This window comes from Nyctereutes procyonoides, unplaced genomic scaffold (assembly GCF_905146905.1).
Source record: "Nyctereutes procyonoides isolate TBG_1078 unplaced genomic scaffold, NYPRO_anot_genome, whole genome shotgun sequence".
NCBI lineage: Eukaryota > Metazoa > Chordata > Mammalia > Carnivora > Canidae > Nyctereutes > Nyctereutes procyonoides.
Genome location: NW_026575132.1, coordinates 15,067,836 through 15,091,677, shown reverse-complemented (window position 1 = coordinate 15,091,677; position 23,842 = coordinate 15,067,836). Strand labels below are relative to the sequence as shown.

The window sequence follows — 23,842 nt, the reverse complement described above, 5'->3', positions numbered from 1 at the left end:
AGCAAAGTTGCAGGATACAAAATAAACAGGCAAAAATTAGCTCCATTTTTAAACATGAACAATGCAAAATCCTTTAAGGATATTAAGAAAACAGCTCCATTTACAATAGCATCAAAAAAAAGAATAAATACTTAGGAACAAACTTAACCAAGGAGGTGAAAAATTTGGACACTAAAAACTACAAAGCCCTGGGGCACCTGAGTGGCTCAGTCAATTAAGCATCTGCCTTCAGCTCAGGTCATGCTCTCAGGGTCCTGGGATCCAGCCCCACATCAGGCTCCCTGCTCAACGGGGAGCCTGCTTCTCCCTCTCCCTCTGCCAGCCCTCTGCTTGTGAGCGCTCTCTCTGTGTCATATACATAAATAAAATCTTTTTAAAAAAATTTAAAACTACAAAGCACTGATGAAAGAAGTAAATAAAACACAAATAAATAGAAAGCATCCTCTTTTCATGGAATACTCAATATTATCAATATGTCAATATGACCCAAAGCAATCTACAGATTCAGTGCAATCTCTATCAAACTCCCAATAATGAGCACTGGGTGTTATACTATTGTTGGCAAGTTGAATTTAAATAACGTATTTTTTTAAAATCCCAATTATTTTTGCAGAAATTGGAAAATCCATCTTAAAATTCATATGGAATCTCAGAGGACCCTAAATAACCAAAACAATCTTGAAAAAGAAAAAAGCGAGAGGCCCCATACCTCCTGATTTCAAAACTTACCATCAAGTTACAGTCATCAAAAATAGTGTGGTACTAACATAAAGACAGACATATAGACCAAAGCACTAAAGAGCCCAGAAATAAATACTCACACATATGATCAAACAGTTTTTGACAATGGTGCCAAGACCATTCAATGGAGAAAGGACAGTCTTTCCAGCAAATGGTGATGGGAAAACTAGATATCCACATATAAGAAATGAAGGTTGATCCTTATCTTACTCCATATGCAAAAATTAACTAAAAATGTGTGAAAGGCCTAAATGTAAGAGCTAAAACTATAAAACTCTTAGAAGAAAATATAGGAGAAAAGCTTAATGACATTGAATTTTGCAATGATTTCTTGGATAAAACACCAAAAGCAAATCAACAAAATAATCTGAACTTCATTAAAATTAAAAACTTATGTGCATTCAACTATACTATCAACAGAAAGCTCAACTCATGGAATAAGAGAAAACATATCTGATAAGAAATTGATATCCAGAATATATAAATAACTCCTGCAACTCAACAACAACAAAACAACCCAACTAAAAAATGGGCAAAGGACTGAACAGATATTTCTTCAAGGATATAAAATAGCCAATAAGCAAATGAAAAAGTGCTCAACATCATTAATCGTAAGAAAAATGCCAATAAAAACCACTATAAGATACCCCTTTATACCCATTAGATTAAAATGGCTGATGAACAAGGAAACAAACTAAAAGGAAATAAGTGTTGACACAGATATGAAAAAATTGGAACCTTGCACATTCTGGTAGGACTATAAAACAACGCAGCTGCTGTGGAACATGTTATGGTGATTCCTCAAAAAATTAAAAAATGGAATTACCATAAGCTCCAGCAATTCCACTTCTTGGTGTAAATCCAAAAGAACTGAAAGCAGGGACTCAAAAGGGTATCTGTACATCCATGTTCATAGCAGCGTCATTCACAATAGCCAAAAGGTGGGACATTCCAAGTATCCATCAACAAATAAAGGGATAAATAAAATGTGGTATATACATACAAAGGACTAGTATCCAGCCTTAAGAAAGAAGGAAATTTTGATGTATGGTACATAGGTGAACCTTGAAGACATTATGTTTAATGAAATAAGCCAGTCACAAAAGAACAAATACTGTATAATATTACTTATATAAGGTATTTGAGATAGTCAAATTCACAGAGGGGATAAAATAGAATGGTAGTTGCCAGGGGCTAGGGAAAAGGAGAGAGTGGGGAATTAGTATGAAATGAGGACAGAGCTACAGCTGAAGAAGATGAAAAATATGGAGATGGATGGCTGTGTGGGTGCACAATAATGTGAATTTACTTAATGCCACAGAAATATACACCTAAAATGGTTAAAATAGTTCCATGTTTTTAGCCATAATTTGTAAGAGAAAGGGAATCAGTATGTGAACTCTTCTTGGTTAAAGGCAGTTAAGGTGCAAAGCCCAAAAGTTTACTTCCTGGTCATAGTATGTTTAGTAATAGCCCAGCATCAAACAGAAACAAAAAACAGAATTGGATTTCTGATGTTTCCACCTGTTAAATGTTTCTGGTTGGGAGGTCTATATACTATTCCACTTGTCATGGTTTTATAATTGCTACATTTCATTCCAAAGCCAGAGAATTATCAATCATGGATGAAAGTATTTCTTGGGTTTGGTTTTGTTTGGGGACTTGAAGAGTGGGGAGAAGAAGAAGTATGTAGGTGTTTATCTAATTGGGACATTCCTCAGGGAAATTATCATACAAATCCATGCTATTTATAGTATTTGGCGCCACACCATACCCACCTTGGTAATTAGCTCCACAAGGAAAACAGTTCACCTTACAACCAAATGCCTGATTCTAAGCCTACCTCAGAGAGCCCTGGTTGTTCACAAGGGATTAGGGAAGACTACTCCTCTGTCCCCCCAGACTACAAACATCATGCTGACATTCTACTGCCTCACCCTGGCTTAGAGGATTGTAGCCCTAAGACACCACATCCCATCTTTGAGTACTTCCTTCTGGATAAGTATGCCACTCTCATAGGTGGTGACTCAGTCAAGGGCATCTGCAGCCATAAAACCAGGGAGACCCTGAGCATCACCCTTCCCCACAAATGACCTCATAATTACTTCTAAGCCAACCTTCTTTTTTGAGTAAAACAACCCTTTATTCATAAAAGAGCAGTTCATAGTTTGGATTCCCTGTGCCTGCACTTAGTCATTAATGGGTAACATTCACAGAGTCCTCCCTTATAGGCCAGGCCCTATGCAAACCTAGAAAATTGGAGCTTCAGAGTACCTGGCATGAGCAGATGTGACCCTTGACTCCCCAACCATTCTTCCCCCACTGTGTAACCAACGAGTTAGTAAAGAAAATCAAAGAATACCTGCCATTCTAAACAGCCTAGCACAAATCATATTTGTCCCACAAATAAATGCCTACACTGTATCATTAAGGTGCCAATTTCCCTGCTTTGCACTGAAATAACATCATGTCTGTGTAGGAACACTGGTTATCACATGCTGACAAAAAGTTTAAATTGGGTGTTAGTAAAAAATAGAGGGTAAATGAACCAGTTCTTATTTAATTCAGCTTGCTTCAAGGACCCATTTCTTCAGGCTGCTGACTCCTGTGTTAGAGAACATTTTTTCCAAAAAAGTAAAACTTTTCTAGAATGGCCAAATGTCTAACTTATCATTTGGGAACACCAAACATGAATGCCCTTGGTTCAGTTGACAAGGAAGAAGGAAATCTGATAGACAAAAAAAGAAAGTTAAGGAAGAATAACAAGAGAAAGCAAGCAGGTAAACAAAACACTAAAAAAATGTCAAGATTTTAAACAAGATTATTTATCTGCTCTACTCATTGAGGCGTGGGGGGTGGGGGTTGGACAGAAAAAAACCCAGCTGGTTACAGAAGAAGGCCAGAGTGTGTATGATTGTGTACTATGGTGTAATGAGTTCATAGAGCTTTTTCAAGGAGAGGAAAGTTTTCTAAAAGGGACAGAAACCTCCCTATTCAACCGACAGATGTGGTGTGACTGGAAGTCCAGGTCATTCTGGTCATGCCAACAATTCCCAAGACCTGAAGCAACTGACCTGATTTCTCTGGGCTTGGTTTTCTCATCTAGAACACAGAAATAATAATCACTAATAATAAAATCTGCTTCAATGCTGTGAGGAACACATGAAATTATAGATATGAAAGTACCTTGATAAAACTGTTTAGATTCACTACAAAGGCAATATATTATCTTTGCTATTACCAGTGTATTTCAGAATGAGCTGCAAGTTCATTTAATGCATTCTACTTAGCTGAAACAGTAAAGAGCAAGAAGACCCATGGTAGATGAGGGACTCCCCTAAGTGTTGAGTGATTTATATTATTAATGGAGCCCATCTGCAATGCTCAAAAATCAATTTATTCATGGCCTTGGAATATTGTTTATGATACGCCTCTAGGTGCACTTAGATTTGACTTCTAAAATTAATCTTTAGCCCCACTGAGGGCAGAAGGAAGTGGTCCAGGAGCATGTGATTATCATGTTCCCACTAACTACCTAGGGTTAAAAATGTGCTGAGATGATTCCCTCAAGTGAACACGCCATGTAGATAAGAAAGAAGTGAATGTCCTCAACTCTATAGCAACAGATCAAAATTAAAGAGCAATACGGGGCGCCTGGGTGGCTCAGTCGGTCAAGCATCAGACTCTTGATTTTGGCTCAAGGTTGTGTGTTTGAGCCCCATGTGGGGCTCAGCGCTGGGCATGAAGCCCACTTACGAGTCTCTCTTTCCCTCTGCCTTGCTCACACCCCCTCCAGCAGGCACATGCTCTCTCTCTCTAAAAAAATAAATAAATAAAAATTTAAAAAGAACAACATAGTCATTAGTTATAGGGTCCTATTTATACTTCTGTTCATTGGTTTCTTTGAACTTAACTCTCTATAATTAGTGTCTGTCAGCAGAGGAGATTTGTTTGGATTTCCATCTTTTTCATTTTTAAATAGAGAACATTTAGTGTTGTGAGATCTTGTTAACAAATAAATATCTTTCACAACACAACTGAAAGTAGACCTTGAATTCATTAATTTATACTGTTCCAGATAAGGAAAGTAGTCTGTCTACTCTTTAGCCAGAGGAGGCATCCACATAAAGAAAAAAAAACTTATTTGGAGCATCAAGCCAATTCACAGGTTTGGCTCTGCCCTGGAATGGGTGCCCTGTGACAGAGTATGCACCTTTCATGCTACTCTATAAAAAGCAAAAACTGCATCCTAATTTGCTATGAATGAACATGATTGTTTTTAACTTCTCATTGTTCTGAATAAACCACGGTAACTGGATCCACCCTTTTTAAAATAGAATCCCTAGCAATCGCTTTGATTAAAATTGTACCAAATTTATATAAATTCTAAATACAAAGCCTCCTTTGTAAAACTACAAAATTCAGATGCCAAGTGGATTTTGAATAAATGAATTATGTGAATGAATGAGTCTTTCATAAGGTTAAAGGGTACCCACGTCACTCGTGAATTGAATACTTTGTGTGAATAAGGCCTTATGACTACATACATTTTGGAGGGGAATAAAACATTTTTATTCAGAAAAACTTATACTCTAGGAACAATTAATTACTCAGATCTTAAAGATGGAGAAGACACAATCTCCTAAAACAGGAATTTGTCAGTACTTGAACCTGAAACAAAAGCCTGAGAACACATTACTGAGTTTCGGTTGTTGCCACTGAGGACAGGGATTTCCCCTAACTAGCCCTAGAGTCTGGACAGATATGAGTGGAATCATCCAGACAAAACTCCTCCTGCCATGGGCTGACCTTTGGATAAACAGGCCTGGAAAGATGCCAAAGGCCTGCAGAACAGCAAACGTGGACACAGGACACAGAAGAGAGCGCCGGCTCTTCCCCAGAATGCTCTCCTTCACCCCACAAGTAAAATTCACTGAGCTGAAATCCCACTTGATGCACATGGATAAGGGGAGTCCTGGGATGAAGTCAGCCTTCCGAGATTCATCTGCCAGCCCGGGGACTGATGGACTGACAGAGAGACAAGAGGTAATGACAAGAGCACAATGCAGAGAGAGGAGGAGGAACGTATTCAAGGAAGAAACGTCAAGACTTAACAAGTGACTATTCATAGACAGAAGATGAAGTAGAGAAAAGAGTCAAAGATGCCCCCCCAGGTTCACTGTCAGATGGCTAGAAAGACGGCTGTGCCACCGAGGAAAATGCGGAAGGCCCATGTGCAGCTCTCCTCCTGGCTGACCTGACTCTCGGACTGGGTGATGCCACACGCCTGGGCAAGTGCAGCGGGCAGCTGCACGGCCCTGGGCTCTTTCCTGACTGGCTCCAGAGAGTGGGACAGGGGCCCAGTCTGCCAACAGAAGCTGAGGACAAGTGAGACAGATGGACACTAGCAGTTACACAGTCAGCAGGGAGGAGTCCAGCCCTGCGAGACCTCAGATGCTCATCTCGGCGCAGCGCACAGTGGCCACCTGGAGCAGGGTGCAGTGACCAGCTAGGGTCCCGGCTTCACGGGGCAGAAGAGTCAAGGAAACACCTCTGGGAGCCAGGCAGGAAACAGAAACAAAGAAGGCTGGGGGTGCGGCCAGCGAAGGGCGGGGGGGACTGAAGTCAACAGTGGGTGCTGCCCCCACACCCCTGTAGAGTCCCGGTGGCTGGGTTACTCCCAGCCAAGGCGATGGCCCGGGTCTTCCCATTCCTCAAGGGCATCCCCACACTCATCGTCCTCTAGCATATACACTATTGCATCTCAAGCACTTGTCAGCGCCGGGCACCGTTGTGTCCCTGTCGCTGGTGCTGTTCTTGCTGTGTGTATGGTCTGTCCCTCCCACAAGGTAAGAGAAGGTGAGTTCCCTGAGGAGCCACAGAACCGACACTCCATCGGCTTCTCGGGCCTTCACCATCTGATACGGAATATCCAAACCCCTTAGCTCTTCGCACTCTGCACAGCCTTGCACACTCACTGCCACCACTCCCACAGACCTTATTCTCCCTGCCACAGGGGCTTTGCAAAGAATAAGACTGGCTTTAAATCCTGGCTCTGTCTGCCACTGACTAGCCGTTTGTCCTTTCTGAAGACACTAACTATAAATCTCAACTGCCACATCCGTAAACATGTACATTACTGGGTTTCTAGAGGAATTAGTTTATTTATTTTTATTTTTATTTTGAGTGCGTGAGTGGGTTGGAGGGGCATAGGGAGTAGGAGAGAGAGAGAATCTTAAGCAGGTTCCACGTTCAGTGCAGAGCCCAATGTGGGGCTCAATCTCACAACCCTGAGATCATGACCTGAGTTGAAACCAAGAGTCAGACACCTAACTGACTGAGCCACCCAGGGGCCCCTAGTGTTTTTTTCTTCTTAATTGACTACAGATTTAACACTCATCGCCAATTCTTTTAAATTTCCCACCCTTGGCTTTCCCCTTCTCACACTGACCACACAAACCCCCTACAGCCTCTCAGCAGGCCAGAGCCTTTGCCTGCTGACTCTGTAGACCTCCTTCACCTCCTTCACCCTCCACCCTCTCTCCAACTCCCAAAAACTTACCTCCTAACTGCTCCTCAGGGTCAGCTCAATTGTTTCTTCCTCCATGAAGTTTTCTTTGACTTTCCTGGGTACCCACAGATTTTTGTTCTTTCAACTACCAACTGCACTGACATGAACCACACACCACCAATTGCCTTGTTCCTGATGCCCATTCAATTATGAACAAGGGTAGGGACTCCATAATACCCTCCACCACTTTTCCCAGAATCTAGCACAGTGCCTGATCCAAAACAGGCATTCAGTATCTGTTTGCTGAACCAAGCAGAACTAATGTCTAACAGACATAAATCTGATTTATCGGAAACTATATGGGTGGACTCACCTTAGAGAATTGACCCATGGCAATAAAAAGGCTATCACGTGGTCAGCTCTTGATTATCCACATTAATGATTAATAGTGGATGACAGTGTAGGGATGATCTAAGAACCGTTGGTACAGCTATTTTTACTATTTTAGGTAATGTAAACATACAGTGTGATTTCTGCAACACTAAAAACTCAAGATCAAAATCATCTCTCCTAATGATCTGTCACTGTGCCAAAAATTCTCAACAGTAACTTGAGGTTCTTTTGAATGTCAATTTGATTATAACACAAAATTTCACAGAAAGCATGGTACTCTTTCTATCATATGAGTGTTCAACCATCAATTCATCCAACAGCTATTTACTGACAACCCATATAACAGGCATTATAAGGAAAACCATTACAAGCCCAAATTCTATACGCTACGGTTTTGTAATGACTGCTTCAGACCAACTGGAAAACCTAGAAAGAATGTTGAGGCCAATATAAAAGTTTGTATTATCATATAACCTTAGAATCACCACCTCTATCAATTCCGAGAAAGGACCCTGTAACTCTTCCGGCTGCCCCACACCAAGACCAGGGAGCCGCTGGCTTCTGGGTGACCATGAAACATGGAACCAGCCTTGGTCTGAAGTCAAGTAGGATGCAATAATCATCATGATCTAAATTCATTTAAACATTTCTCTTCTCTCCCTTCAGTCTGGGGTGGTGGGGAGTAGATCTGAGGAAGAAAACAAGTTTTGCTTTCTGAACTGCAGCTAGGCATTTTACAGTGTGATAACCCTGGTCACACCCAGAGTCTGGAACATTTAGATAAGAGCTTGAGCCTAGGATTTCCAATTGGCAATGAGGATGGGATCGTGGGCAATTTGTACCCCCAAACAACGCCAGAGGTTTGGCTTACTAATTTCCCTCCTGGACTGCTCAGTTTCTCAAGAAGGAGCCACTGCTTGCTGTGGTCTGTGGTCTCGTTTTGTGTCCCTGTGTACTGCTCCTGCCAGGTATTGCCTCGAATCCCCACCCGAAATCGTCAGTGCTGTGAAAGGTCACACCCCTCTGCACAGACCAACAAGTAGGACTCAGTCTGAGGTGGGAAGGTTTCCCAAGAGTCTCCAAACAAGACCTGCAAGGGTGTCTAGTCTGGAGATGATTGGCTATAATAATATGCAAAAGTTCCAGCATTGAGCCAAGCCGAGATAACTAAGGATGGTAGGGCTCTCCTTCTTTCCCATAGGCAGGAACCAGGGATTCCAGCTCTCGGGTCCTGGGAACCAAGGAGAATTCCCCTAGGTCAGGGTCTAAAGGAGAGGCAGGCTGCTAGGCCACTACATCAGGGATCAGCACCAGGTGCTGAGCTCTGGAAACCAGTCCTATCTCATGACAACTCTACCACAGGCATCATGGCACCCGAGTGGGCCAACGCTGCCAAGGTAAGCTTCTTGTATGTTGCTGCATTCCTTGCTGCTGTCACAGACTGTCCCCCAACTCCACAGGATACCAGAAGTCCCACCCCTGCCCTGGTGAGCAAAACAAATTCTCAATAAAATCAGGGCCCCCAAGCACATGGCACCAGCTCTTCCCAAGTTCCCAGAGGAGGTCAAAACACTACCAGATGCTTGAAAGACCCCTGCTCCAATGGTTCAGGCTTTATTTAGCACAGTGGCAAACCAACGTGCCTAATCACTAATGCTACGTTCTTGGAGCTTGAGGGCTTTCCCAAATGCACTGGCTAGTATTATACCAGTGGAGGAAGACCCCAACCCCTTGGAAGCTGATTGGGACACCCAGGAAAGGAGGTAGCAGCTTATGAGCCAGGAAAGAGACAACCTCTGTCCCAGGTGTCCCGTTACTACCCGTTCATACCAAAACATCCAGTGACAATCAGCATAAATGAAAAACAGACACCCAGCTATATACCATGATACAAATGTAACGTTCTAGAAAAATATCCAAAGGATGGTAGGGCTTCCCCTCCAAAGGGAGGGGAAGAAGGGCACTGATTGGCTCTCACGAGTCTTTGGAACTGGCTTCAAGTTTTTGCTTACAGTAGTTAAGATGCACCATTTGGCTAGACTGACTGGTCAAAGACCCCAAAATTCATAATTTGTTTTAAAATCCCAAGATAGGGGCACTGGGTGGCTCAGTTGGTTAAGCATCTGCCTTCAGCTCAGGTCATGATCCCGGGGTTCTGGGATCAAGTCTTGCATTGGGTTCCCTACTCAGAGAGCCCGCTTCTCCCTCTCCCTCTACTGCTCCCCCTGTTTGTGCACTCTCGTTCTCTCTCTCTCTCTCTCAGATAAATAAAATCTTTTTAAAAACCCTCAAGATATTAAGGGCCCATTTTATTAGAGATACCATAAAGGAGCCCCCAGATTTGTCACCACAGCAAGCACACTCCAAAATGCATCAAGCCACCAGGAGAGGAGACACAAAAGAAATACAAAAGGGGACAGACCCTGAGGAAGAGGCCACCCCACACCTTCAGAGCCCATAAGGATAAGGGGAAAGACACTGTCTCTCCCGGCTTGGATGCTGACGGCCTAGCACCGGGCCCAACAGGCTGTCGCATTATTACTGAGTTTGGGCTCACTGTGAGTGGACAACTAAATAAAGCGCACCTCTTCTTATGTAAAATCGGGATGGTTCGATGGGAATATCATTTTGCTGAGCATTATGCTCCCACAGACCCCTTGACCATTTCCAACCCAGAGGAGATGCCTTTGGGGCTGATCTAAGTTCTTCAAGGGCACTCCCCTTAATTGTAAGGACATGCTGTTACAATTCATAGAGATGTTAGACATGGTACAACAGACTTTAGACTACATCAGTGTTGTAGCTAGACATGAAAGAGTGTTCCTGAAGCCCCAATCTTGTTTGCTGGTAAAGATGAATGGAATCCACTGCCCCCTCAGCCAGGAACTCAAAGGAGGGGCCCTAGGGAATTTGGCGGTTTCTGGTTCCCTCTTCAGTTCCCACTGACAAGTGGCCCCTTGCTCCCTCCCTCTGGAGATGACCAAGAAAGGCCTCACTGTATCGGCAATCACGGGGCCCTAAAGACTTAATCTCTCCAGAGATCAAAAATCCCTAATGACTTACTCTCTGGACAGTCCAAAAACAAGGTACAAGCCTTTGCTCGGGCACTGAGGACACTTCGAGGTACTGCCAGCTGCCCCCCCCCCAAGCTCCACCAAGGAAAAATGCCATCATCTCTCAGAGCACTCCAGCCCCAGTAGTAGGATCCGGGGTCCCACGTTCTCATCTCTGAGAGGGGCTGCCAACGCACCCAGCAGTTCCCTGAACTTATCCCTCCTCTGGTGATTTCTCCAATTATCCATCATGACACGCATAATAGACAACATTTTACTGCTCTCATTGACACTGGAGCCCACTGGCCACCGTGGACTATGCATCTCAGAGTCTACTGTGGACTGAACATGGCTCCTCCTGGCTGCCGTATAGGCTTCTGCACCATACAGCTGCCCTCCACAGCTGCCCACGACATCCCCTTAGAACATCAAATTCTGGTCATTTATTGGCTTTGTTAGAAACAGAGGCCTTCATGGTAATGGAACCCACTCTGTATACTCACCTTACCATTAGGCCATGGACAAGGGACACCGCCCAACAGTGGCTCACACAGCTACGAATGCTCTCTGCTAAAATGGGAATGGTACGGGGATGCCTGAGTGGCTCAGCAGTTAAGCATCTGCCTTTCACTCAGGGCATGATCCCAGAGTCCTGGGATCAAGTCCCACATCAAGCTTCCCGCATGGAGCCTGCTTCTCTCTCTGCCTATGTCTCTGCCCTCTCTCTCTCTCTCTCTCTCTCTCTCACTCTCTCTCTCTGTCATGAATAAATAAAATCTTTTAAAAAATGGGAATGGTACCTTTGGTAACAGGTTTATCCTGATGTGACAGGTCTTTCCAAATTGCAAGAGGATGCAGCTTCCCCAGTCCTCAATCCCCTGCCCATGGACTTTGAAGAACTGATGGATAGTGTCTTCATTGCCTAAGTCTCTAGCAACCTGGGGGAGCCCCCGGAAGAGCTGATGGAATAAGAAGGGGAGTCTGTATATTTCCCTGATGGCAGCACCACTACCACCCCCAGTGGAGCCCCCTGGAGCGCAGCAGCCTACCATCCTGCCACCATGCTTATCAAGCAGCACCATCCTTGTCAAAGATGGCCAGTCGGGTCAGCTCAGCTCACTGAGCTTACAGCAGGACAAATGGCTGTGCCGAGCACGACTGCCCATGACAAGCTTCAGCCCATATTTTTACTGACTCATGGGAGGTTGCTAACAGGATAGAAGGCCAATAGCTGCCAGACAACTTTTCCATTCAAGGCCACCCCATTTGAGCTGCCCCAATGTGAAGTTGGCCAGACACTAGTTACGGTTAAGGTTACCCACCTCTCAACACCCTCAAAGGATACCAGAGACTGTCTTGAACTGAAAGAGGAAGCCCCGATGCAAATCCAGATCACCCCCAGTTGGAGCTCTGAGCCACCGATTCTTTACTAAAGACTACTCCAGCTCTACCCACCACCACCAAACTACAGCCCTCCTCTCCCCTACGCACACAAGCATCGATCCATCCTTGGCTCTGCCTTTCTGACCTTTCTTAGTCATGACGTGCATGCTCCTTATCCTCTGGCCAAATGGTCCCACATCTCTTCAGGTCATGAGGGAGCTGCTGCCTCAGTGACCTGGGCCCAGCACAGGGCATTCTGCTTATTCTGACTCGCAAATTATGCTCCCAAACCAAACACTGGACACTGTCCTGTCATGCTTCAGTTCTGTGAGGGAACAGCCCTTTTAGCCTCTGGCAGGTTGATTTCATAGGGTCACTTCCTCTGTCAGTGGGCACCAATCACTTCACAATGACATGCATGGATCCTCTTACTGGCCTATTGCTTGCTACACCCTCCAGGAACACCTCTACAGAGCAGGTAATTTCTCTTTTCTAAGTACATCTGTCCCCATTCGGCCCTGCAGACATCATTGACTCAGATCAAGGACCTCACCTTACCGCCCTTGTATCACAGTGCTGGGCTAGCACCGGGCTCTCCTACAGGGCATCCCGTGGTACCTTCATCTCTCAAGTTCCTCCTTAAGTTACAGGGTAGTAATCGAACTCCTAAATGGACTTTCCGGCTGCCAGGGGCACTTACCACTTTAGACCCTAGGCCACGTGGCCAGCACGATCCTCACACCAACGGGGTTCATGCTGCCTGTGATTGTGATCATAGGGGAATCTGATGCCTTCCCCTTACAGGACGATATTATCTACCTTTCCCCAACCGTTTTGAGTCCCTTTACAGATTTAAAGTGTTAATCATCTCACCTTTGAATACTCATTGGCAACCCAATCAGGGACAAATGGTTAGCTATGACCCCTTAGTCATAGTTAGTCCAGACCCATTAGAAAAACACAGACCCACCGTGCTGCTCCTGGAGCACACCTACCTGCTTGATATGCAAATTCCACCTGAAATTCCAATGTATAGTGGCTTTAGTGAATGGCTCATTTCTCCCAACCATACCTCCCCAAAGGAGGTGAAATAATTGCACCAGGACCACAAAAGGGATAGTGTGGAGCTCTCTAAAAGGGGAAGAGGTACTCAGGCTGGTTGACACCAGCAACATCAGAAGATGACAGCATGGCGATACAATTACACCACTCGGACCTACCCCCACTCTGGAGGAGGCTCCCAATGAACTGTTGACCCACAACAGCCCCATAATAAATCTCACTATGGGGCAGTCAGTGGGCAGGCGCACAACTATAAAATACAGATGCTTACTGCTGCTGGCCTTACTCTGTGTCTTGTGTGCCATCTGGGTCACAGGGCTTCTCCTCAACCTAGAGAAGCAACACTAGAAAGTCGCTGAACCATAAAGCACTTGCCCACAACTGCACCCCAGTGGGGGCAGAGAGCAAGAGTTGAAAGACTTAGAGGGGCTTTACCCCAAAGCCACCTGGTATGGATGCTAGCATAAAGGCCACCAGCCCTGCTTACATGTTCACTGACATCCTGATTTCTCTCTGAGCACTGATCATTACATTACCCCAATTTCAAACCTAATTGGCTGATAGGCTTATGAAGTTCAGACCCGTCTTTAGTAATATAGGGCCAAATGCTAAATTGTTAGGAGCATATAACTAAATTTTCTTTAAACCAAGCTACACAAGTGCCTTAAAGTCTTACTATTTTTTTTTAAAAGATTGACTGATTGAGAGAATGAGAGAAAAAGAGAGAGAGAGCATACGCACAAGTGGGAGGGGTAGAAGAGAGAAAAAAGCAGACTTCACACTGAGCACAGAGCTTGACACAGGGCTGGATCTCACCACCCTGAGATCACAACCTGACCAAAACCAAGAGTCAGATGCTTAACTGAGTGCACCACCCAGGTGCCCCTCCAACCCTTAGGATTCATGGATGAACAGTACTGCCTAATTATTTTCAAGGTACACCCGAAGGACCCCCAAAATTTACTGAGAATTTGTGATTTGCTGAGTAAATGCTCCCAACAGTTCAAGCAAACCTTAATTTGGGCACCCCAAATCTATGCAACCTTCTTAGACCCCTTGACCCTTCAGTTCCCCTCCTGGGTAACTACCTGAGAGAGCCACCCTTCTCTGAGATGGCTCCTCCACCTGTGACAATGCTGGAGATGACAACGCCCAAACCTACAACCTCATCCCAAACACTGCTCTGCAAGCTTCCATTGTAGTGGAGATGACATCCAGGAAGACACAGCAGCTGATGAGGGCAAGCACTGCCTGGGACTTGGTTGCTGAACCGAATGCCTGTTTATCTAAATTCCCTGCTGATCACCCCCTTGAGTGACGTTTTGCACTTAATTGTGTGTCTGCCCCAGAACCCCTTGCTTATCGCAATGCTCGCTGCTCAAGGGTGAGGTGGCACTCTGGCTGCCAAGTTATTCCCTACTGTGCCTTTGAGCTTTGGAAGGCCAACGTATGTGTCCATCTCACCACCTATGAGGGTCTCTTTAAACAGTTCATTCAGATGCTTGCCCTCACCACACCCATTAGACTGGCCCACACTATGCGTCACCCTGGGAGTCCACGAGTTCAATTTCCTTGAGAGGACCTCTTCCTGGCTTCAGATCCTGCCACCACCACAGCATCTCCCTCTACACCCTCTGGAAGGACCACAGTTACAAGGGCTAGGGGACCCTTACCCATAGCCACCACGCAGAGCTCCCGTTCAAGCCCTCCAATAGCCTTATTATTTTTATACAATGGACAGAAACCAAAGCTCATTTTGAGGGGCTGCTGGAACTGCTAGGCATGTTACTGGACTCAATACAAGGCTATTTCCCGAGTTAGTGGTCTACCCAGCTGCTTGACTGACTCTGTCCACATTTGCCCAACAGAAGGCACTTTACTGGTCCCTGAAGCTTATCCCACAGCTCTCTGTGTGCTCAACTACTCCCACACAGGACCCTTTGCAAGACAGTATCTGGCATGTGGCAGGAGCCCACATGCACCCTTTACATACTCAGTATCTGCCCAGGTATCGACACTACATAGATAAATACTAACTACACTTTGTCCCCAGGAGCACAATCCCCATGGTCTTAGGCCTCAAGGCCCAGCCATTCAGGGGAAACCTCAACTTAGTTTGGGTTCCTTCATCAAGCACTTGATGTCCACTGTGGGTCCAGTACCCTGAGGCCATGTCACACATACATGGTTCTCCATATGTGCACTTCTCCTTCCCTCAATGTCCAACACATTTGTGTCCCTTCTGGCCCCTGGGATATCCTGTCTATGTCAGTGCACTTCAGTGTCCCTGAGACCACCCCTACAAGTCCCTGAATTGAACCCTCAACCTGTCTTTCTGCCTCCCTGACATCAAAAGTGTGCAGCGTTCACCTCCATTATGTTGGGTACAGGCCTGGAACCACCCCCCACAGGGGCTGGGCAAGGCACTGCTGCATTAGGCACCCAAGAGCAAATCATTAAGGCAAACACCACTCTGTCAGTCACCCTGGTGGAACACACTGGGCTGCTGCACCAAAGCCTACTCTTAATGTAATAACAACATGATCTGGGCAGCCCCAGTAGCCCAGGGTGTGATCCTGGAGACCCGGGATCAAGTCCCACATCAGGCTCCCTGTGTGGAGCTGCTTCTCCCTCTGCCTGTGTCTCTGCCTCTCTCTTTCTCTCTCTGTTTGTCATAAATAAATTTAAAAAAAAACTTATAAAGAGAAAAAAAAAACATGATCTTTAGCAGAGATGGTTTCAGATAACCACTCAGCTTCAGATTACGTACTGGCTGAGGAAGGAGGTATATGCGCTATAAAGGGCATCACCTGCTGCATGTATAATAATAATTCTGGACAAAGTCAGAGAAACTTAGGAAAGATGGCCCAACAGGTACAAGTGTTTCAAAACCTCACCCAGGCTTGTAACCAAACAACTAGTTTCACCTTATCCAAGGGCTTTATTATCTTGGCTGGATCTCAACAAAAGAAGGGAATGGTTACGGACAGGATTTCAACCTTTCATTTGTCTACTGATATGGCTGACTGGCATTTTTGCTTTTCTCACATGTCTCGTGCTAGGTGACCAAAACTCTGCCAGTGGCTCTTACTATCCACAATCCTGCCAGTGCCTAGAATTTTCCCTAAAGATTAATACCTAAGCATCATAGAGTCAATTGTGATGAGAACAACAACTTTTTTTGTTGTTTCTGAGTTGCTACCCAGGCATTGTACAGCATAATAACCTTGCTCACACCCAGAGTCTGGACGTTTCTTCAGGAACTTGATTTTAGGATTCCCATGCTAAGTTCCTGTTTTGCTTTTCCCAGAGCACCCTTTAAAATAACCACTCAGGGGGTGCCCAGTTAGCTCAGTCAGTGGAGCATATGACTCTTGATCTAGAGGTTGTGAATTCAAGCCCCCCATTGGGTGTAGAGATTACTTAATAAAAATCATTCATGGCATCTCAGTGGCTCAGTTGGTTGGGTGTCCCACTCTTGGTTTCAGTTCAGATCATGATGTCAGGGTCATGAGATCGAGCCCCAAGTTGGCTCTGTGCTCATCAAGAAGTCTGCTTAAGCTTCTATGTCCCTCTCCCTCTGCCCCCCACACTCACTCTCTCTCTCTTTCTAAAATAAATAAATTAATTTTTTGAAATAAATAAACAAACATCTTTAAAATAACCACTTAGGAGTTAAGACCTCGAAAAGTTAGTAACCTTGGCCTCAACCACCTCATAATCAATAGGTGCTTGCTATTCTGCTCTCTAACTCCTGCTCACCCACGACCTGGGATGGAGGACCGCTCAGGTGCTGGGGGAGCTACCTGCCAACCCCTACACAGGTGATTTGTACCCCCTCATTCAGCAGGTTATAATGTGCATATTCTTATTTCCATACACAGCTCTGGCTCCCCATCACAGTAGGGAAGGTCACAAAAGACTGAGCTGTGTGCAGGCCAACAAAAAATAAAAGAGATGACTCTCATCTTTCTTAGATCCCCTGCTAGGCAGAGCGTACCTCTTCCATCCCTTCCCAACAGGAAGAGAAAAGAATCCTAAAGGAGTAGGATCCAGAGCAAGTAATTTTTGACTAAAGGGAAGTTTCAGGAAAAGGTTTGAGGGGGAGAGAATATACCATCTTAAAATATGCTTCTTTGGCAAAAGGATTATTTTAGGCTGATTATTTCTAAGAAACAGCAGACACAGGAGAAGTTCTGAAAATCGGAGTAGAAGTCCTTCTGTAAGAGTCATTTACATTTTATAAGAAATTTCCATCTGTAAGGGTCTCTCTCTCTCTCTCTCTCTCTCTATCTTTCTATCAGGAAGACAATGATTTGAAAAGTCTAGAAACTCTCATCAATAAAGAAGGCAAAAATTTACCTTACCATTGCTTACTGTGCTTTTTCTGACAGCTTCCCACAACTGGATCCCCACCTTCCACCCCAACATCTTTCATCTTTAGCTGGAGATGTTATCTAAAGTAGTGACTTGGGCCATTCTGGAGACATACTCAGTTTTCCTGCGTCTCTCCCATATATATAAGATGTACACATGGTATAAAACTTCCATTTGTTTCCATCCTGTTGAACTGTCTTTTATTAGAGGATGTGACTCCGCCAAGAATTTAGAAGGGTAGAAGGAAAATTATTTTTCCTCCCCTACAGGTTCATTACTTTCTTAGGAACAGACCTCATAGGATTATCTCAGAATGAATGAATGAATGTGAATGAATAAATCTAAATTATTTCTCTTTTTAAATGTATGGCCCATTTCATTAAATATGCCATTAGTGGTTCATAAAATGCTTCTGTTTAGTAACTATAAATTTCCATTTTTGCTTGTAAAAGTCTCCACACATAAAAAAGACAAGTATTGGTAACAAAACAAAACTAAATTTTTCCATTTCATATCCTGATACTTCTACAAGGCGGCAAATTGACTTCCTAGCAAGTAAGAAAAAATTTACAATAATTCATCAGAAAAATAAAACTGGGTCTGTGAAGAAACTTGAATTGGGATAAGCACCAAAACTTAAGGAGCATAATCGTTTAGATCTGAGGTGGCCACAGGTCCCCATCTACTCTGGACCATCTCAGTCTATGCTTATTATCCTAGCAAGATTATTAAGCATGCTCACAGTCACTCTCAAAAATGGCAATTTGGACGATAAGTTATACATCACCCTATCTGGAGATAAAAAGGATCCTCAACAATCTCTGACAAAGAGAACTTCCAGGTTTTCAGGAACACTGGCATTAATGAGGTGTTTTGCACAGTCTGTTTTTACTTACAAATTTTGAAAGAGTTAATAGCATTTTCACTTTTATAGTTGTAAAGTAATAAGGACTGATCAACACTGAATATTTATGAAATAATACAAAGCCCTGCCTTGCAACCTATATCTGGGAACTTCCCTCTCCACCTCTATCCCCAATCTAAGGATCCATGAGAATGGCACAGTGATTCAGCATTTCTAAGGCATTCATTAAAATGTGCTTGAGTGCAATGAAATCAGGAGAGAAAAAAAAGGTACCTAATACACAGATATTAAAATCAAAACCTCTTTTATAAGAGCAAGAATGATGAAATTCTATAGGTTTTCTCTTACTGAAACATTTGTAAAGCAGCTAAAATGACAAGTATCTCTCATCACTATTATTAGGCAAGTCATCCTAAGATACAGCAGAAAACATATGGCACACTTTTTGTCAACTAGTTCAAGAGATGGTTAAAAACAGAAATAAAAGGGGGCAGCCCTGGTGGCTCAGCGGTTTAGTGCCACCTTTGGCCCAGGGACTGATCCTGAAGACCAGGATAGAGTCCCACATCAGGCTCCCTGCATAGAGCCTGCTTCTCCCTCTGCCTGTGTCTCTGCCCCTCTCTCTCTCTCTCTCTCTCTCTCTCTCTGTCTCTCATGCATAAATAAATTAAAAATCTAAAAAAAGAAAACAGAAATAAAAGGGAAATTATAGAACACAAAGGGAAGTTTCAGGGAATTCACAATACAAGACACAGTTTACACCTGTGTAGGACACTTTTTAGAACCTTGCTTATCTCATTTCTGTGTCTCCTGGAGGACAGACCATGTCTTGTTCATCCTTGTACTCCTTATCTCTTATCTCTGAATCCTTAGCATACTCCTTTGCACAGGAGAGATGTGCAACAAATGTTTGTTCGATTAAACTAATACAAAAAGGAGAAAAATGCTCTCAAATATAATTTCTGTGTAAGGATTTTTTTTCTAAAGTAAGAGTACACCCACCACCACCATGGAGGGTGGAAATGGAGAAGAATCATTCCAACTGTGAGTTTGTGTTCCATAGTAAGAAGTCTACATGAGTGGCAGGAGAAGGTTTAACAAATCTTATTATAAAAATTAAGACATAGAGCAGTCAAACCATGTCCCATCCAACAAAACAACCACATAACATCAGACCAGAAGACAGGCATCGGCCATTGCCTCCAAAATTTGAGTTATAAAAATATTGCACTGAATATTTTTTAAGTCTCAGCTCCGGAGGGTTTCAGTATTCTTTGAAATAGCTTTAAGGGTGCTCACTTTGGCACAGCACATATACTAAAATTGAAATAGGCTTTAAGGTAGTTTTTGGTTTTGTTTTGTTTTGTTTTTATTCCTCCAGCCCCCTATCCAAAGGCACTGGAGTTTGAGAACCTGCCACTCAACCGTAGAAGGTCTCGTTAATTAGGAAAGCCATAAAATGGGTCCCAATGCATTAATCAAGAGGCCTTGGATTCTTCTTCCTTGAAGTCACCACCCACTCCTCCTATCAACAAGATAAATGGGCAGACAGGATCCAGGAGTCAACTCATGAAGTTACATAGGAGCAGATGTCACAGGGCTGCGAGAACAGAGTCCTACCCGTCTCAGTCAAAGTGGGTAACAGCCACTTCATAACACTGTAAAACAAAATTAGCTGCTCCAATAATATTCAATACAAAGGAAGCATTTTCTCAGAAAACTGACTTGTAAAAAAATAATAAAAATGAAGTGTTCAGGCTTCTTGAAGTTTATATTAGCTGTTTGTATTAGTTTGAAGTTTATATTAGCTATCACCCGAAAGCCTTAAATTTCTAACTCCCTGTTTGTAAAACAGGAATAAATACCATTACCATTTACCTATAGTTTAGAAAACTAATAAAAACAATGATATAGGCCACAGATATAGTTCTTAAATTCTAGATGTTAGACAGTGACTACTTTTCTCCATTGAACAGCTATAGTCCGGAGTAAAATACTTGACATACAGACTCTATTCTTTGCTCATGATAAAGAACAGAGGTACTGATGACTGACCCACTGTGTAAATCCGCCTGGCATCCAAAATATTACTAACTCAAATAAAGAACAGTAAGCAAGAAGAAAAGATCCTTCCAACTCTTCGAACATTAAGCCCCTTTATCTTCTATTGAATGCCTTTTCAAAAATCAGTGCCACTTTCTGAACCAACTTGAAAGTAAAGCAACCACTTGCAATGAATATAGATAAAGTCTTGAAAGACTATGCTGGCCCAAACTGGACCCTATATTATATAAACAGTTTGTTTATAGTCGCCGTAATCTTTTAAAATGTCAAATTGTTTGCCTACTGAAAATACTTCAGACAAAAAGTATTCCTTCCTATTGATCATTGCAAGAAACTTAAAATTAAATTTTAACCCTCAATTTCTACGTGAAGGACGGATAGGGAATCTGCAAATACCCTGTTATAGCCATCTTCTGTGTGCAGCTGGAAAGCAGTTTTCATCACAGGAGGTAGAACACTGCACCCTTATATAAAGCCTCCAAGATAGAAGTCAGGACCATCAACATGCTCACTTAACTCCTGCTCAGTGCTCAATGCACCTGAGAGACGGATGGACCACATTTCAGAATTTAAAAAGCCGTAAGAAAATGCAGATTCCACATGAGAGTCAGAGAGAAAAAAAACCAAACAGCAGTCCTATCTCAGGAGATCTCAGGTTTACTTCCTCCAATTTCTCCTCTATCATAATATTAATTGATTTCCTAATAAAGTGCTGCAGTAAAATTTGTGAGATCAGATTCTGGCAGAAAATCAAAGCAAAGGAAAACTCCTCAAGGCAGCCACCTCTGCATACCCAGACCCACCTTGCCTACCTTGTTGTGTTTTTGCTGGTGTCTTGTCTTTGTGTCAAGAACATGGTAAGGGCTTTCCGAGTCTTGGTTGATGTAGTATATGAGTCTTGAAGGCAGTGTGATTTCTTTCTGCAATGCATTGCTGTAACTGATATTACTGCTATTCTGTTGTGATGTGTTGTCTTCATCTGCCAGGGCTCCCCAATTTTTTTCTGCAGTTTCATTCCAATGCAGAGCTGGGGGTGGGGGAGAGGGGTGCACAAAGATACACAAATACACACATATACCCTATAAATACAAAAGTACTATGTGCTCCCATTAATTGCAAAAACAAAGTTTTCTATTCATAAGCAAGTAAAAAGTAGAGACACAGCAAAGCAAGTTATCGCAACAACGAAATGGCCTGAGTAGGTTAACAGCCCATGAGGCTTATACAATAATGTACTATTTATTATTATTTGTGCTTTACGTGAACATTTCTAACCAGTCTCAAATACATACTTCTAAGGATGGGGCGTAGGGGTGGGGGGCGGCATGGACTTGAGGGAAGACATTCAGGGAACATGCTCAGAGGTTCCGACCCTCATGTCCACCCCTTCTCTTGAGTCTGCAGAAGCTCAATGGGACTCTGACTAGGAGTATCCCAGCTGAGAGCTAAGAACGCTCCGAAGAGAACTTGAGTGCTGAATGCATGGATAGGGGCTGTTAACTGATTCATTAAACAAAACAGGCAATTCCTTTTGCTTTAAACTTTGAGATGAGCAAAAATCCTTTGCCATAGAGGCAAGCAGATGCTGGCAGCTTTCCAATTCCTTTAATTTTTCTGCCAGGGCCAGCTTTGCCTTTCCACTGATTTCCCATCATCTATGTATTGAATATCGTATTATCTTAATTGTTCGTTATCATGACTAGCATTTTGAGAACCACGAACCCAAGGTTTCTACCTCCCGAGTTGCCCTCCCCCATCCTAATTCCAACAGCACCGAATAAACCCAGTAGGCGATTTGAGGAAACAACACGTTACCCCATTATCATTATTATTATTATTATTATTATTATCATCATCATCATCATCATCATCACATCCTCCCGCATTCGCATTCAGCCTCTCCACCCAAGAAGCAACTTGCTCCCTGTCTGCATTTACCGTCCGCCGGTTTCCCCTCCGCCAAGTTGCAGGGATGGCTGAGGGTCCCCGCATCCACTAAATACCTCCCAGTGGAACCGACAGTCGTTGGGATGGGGTTTTTGGTGAATGCAACAGAAATGGACTTCAGAAAGTGAACTGGAACGCACGGGGGGCTCGGGAGGGAGAGGTGGGGAGGCAGGCGGGCGGCTGGGAGAGGCCGAGCCCGGGACGTGTCCGGGGCGCACGGACCCGCGCGCCCTGCGCTCTCCTCCGCGGGGCCCGGCGGGCAGGCAACGCGAAGGGCACCGGGGCCATACCCACCGCTGGGCGCAGCCGCCCCCCAGGCGCGGGGCCGCGACGAGGTGGCGAGAGGAGGCAGCAGGAGAAGGACGAGGAGCAGGCGGCAGGGCGGCGCGCGGGCGGGCACCGGGCCGGCGGGGCCGCCGCGGGGGCCGCGGGAGGCGCGGGGACGGCTGGAGCCCGCGCGGGGCGGCCGCCGGGAGCTGCTGCCGGGCGGCTTCATGGCTCATAGCTCCCGGGCGCCGCTCGGTGTGGCCGGCGAGAGCGCCGGGGGAGGCTGCGGGGAGGCTGCGGGCGGGGCCGATCACGCCGGCGGGGCGCGCATGGTGCGGCCGCGGGCAGGGGCAGGGGCAGGGGCTGGGGCGCGGCACCGGCGGCCGGGCGGCTCCCCCTCCCCTGCTCGCCTCTCCGCCCCTCCCGGGCGGCCGCGGAGGAGTCCGGGGGTCCCGGTGGCTCCGCCAACTTGGAGCCGCCCCAGTTGCTCCTCCCTCCCTGCGGCGGGCGCGGCCGCTCCAGCAGCTGCGGGGGCTGCCGCCGGGGCTGAGGATGCCGAGACGGCGCGGGCGAGCGCGCGGCGCGGGGGCGCGGGGCGCGGGGCGCGGGGCGCGGGGGCGCGCGGCGGGGGGGGGGCGCCCCGCCCTCGAGAGCGCGCCCGCGGGTCCTGATGCTGCCGCCGACGCCGATCCCGACGCTGTGGCTAGTGCCCGGCACGGGGCGCACTGCGCATGCGTCGCCGCGGAGGCAAGGGGCGGGGGGCGGGGGGCAGCGGAGTGATGCAGCATCCCCGGCGGCCTCGGGGTGACGGCGGCGCCTTCGGAGGTGGGGGCAGACAGCGCGAAGGCCGGCAGCCGGGGATCGTTAGCCGGCGGGGAGGAAAGAATCGTGACGGGGTCTCCAGGCCACAGACCACGGTCATCTGGAGAAAAGAAGCTCCCAGAGAGATGCACCTGCCTCGTCCTCCAGCCCAAATCTTCCAAATTTCCCTTCGTCCTATTCCGACCCCCTCTTTCCCCGGGAGACACCGAGGCCAAGCATTTCCTCCCTAATCCTCTGTTTATTTCCTCTCTCCAAATAAATATAAAGGATTGCGGCCAAGGAGGTAAAAATAGCGCGGGTCCTCCTGGTGGCGCCCTCCCTCCCGGCGAGTGAAGCGGGGGCTGCCAGGCGCGGGGG

General features: G+C 45.4%; 1 protein-coding gene across 3 annotated transcripts in view; it reads right to left on the bottom strand.

The window, feature by feature from the left end:
* ADAM23 (ADAM metallopeptidase domain 23) overlaps positions 1 to 23,145 on the bottom strand; it is a 169,343-nt gene extending 146,198 nt beyond the window's left edge. For all 3 annotated transcript variants that reach the window (XM_055345459.1, XM_055345458.1, XM_055345460.1), the window contains exons 1-2: positions 22,691 to 23,145; positions 21,262 to 21,476 (exon numbers count right to left, since the gene is read on the bottom strand). In XM_055345459.1, the coding sequence (XP_055201434.1) occupies positions 21,262 to 21,476; positions 22,691 to 22,892 (417 nt within the window). In that variant the 5' untranslated portion in view covers positions 22,893 to 23,145. The remainder of the gene's footprint in view (positions 1 to 21,261; positions 21,477 to 22,690) is intronic.
* Positions 23,146 to 23,842: the final 697 nt, after the last annotated feature.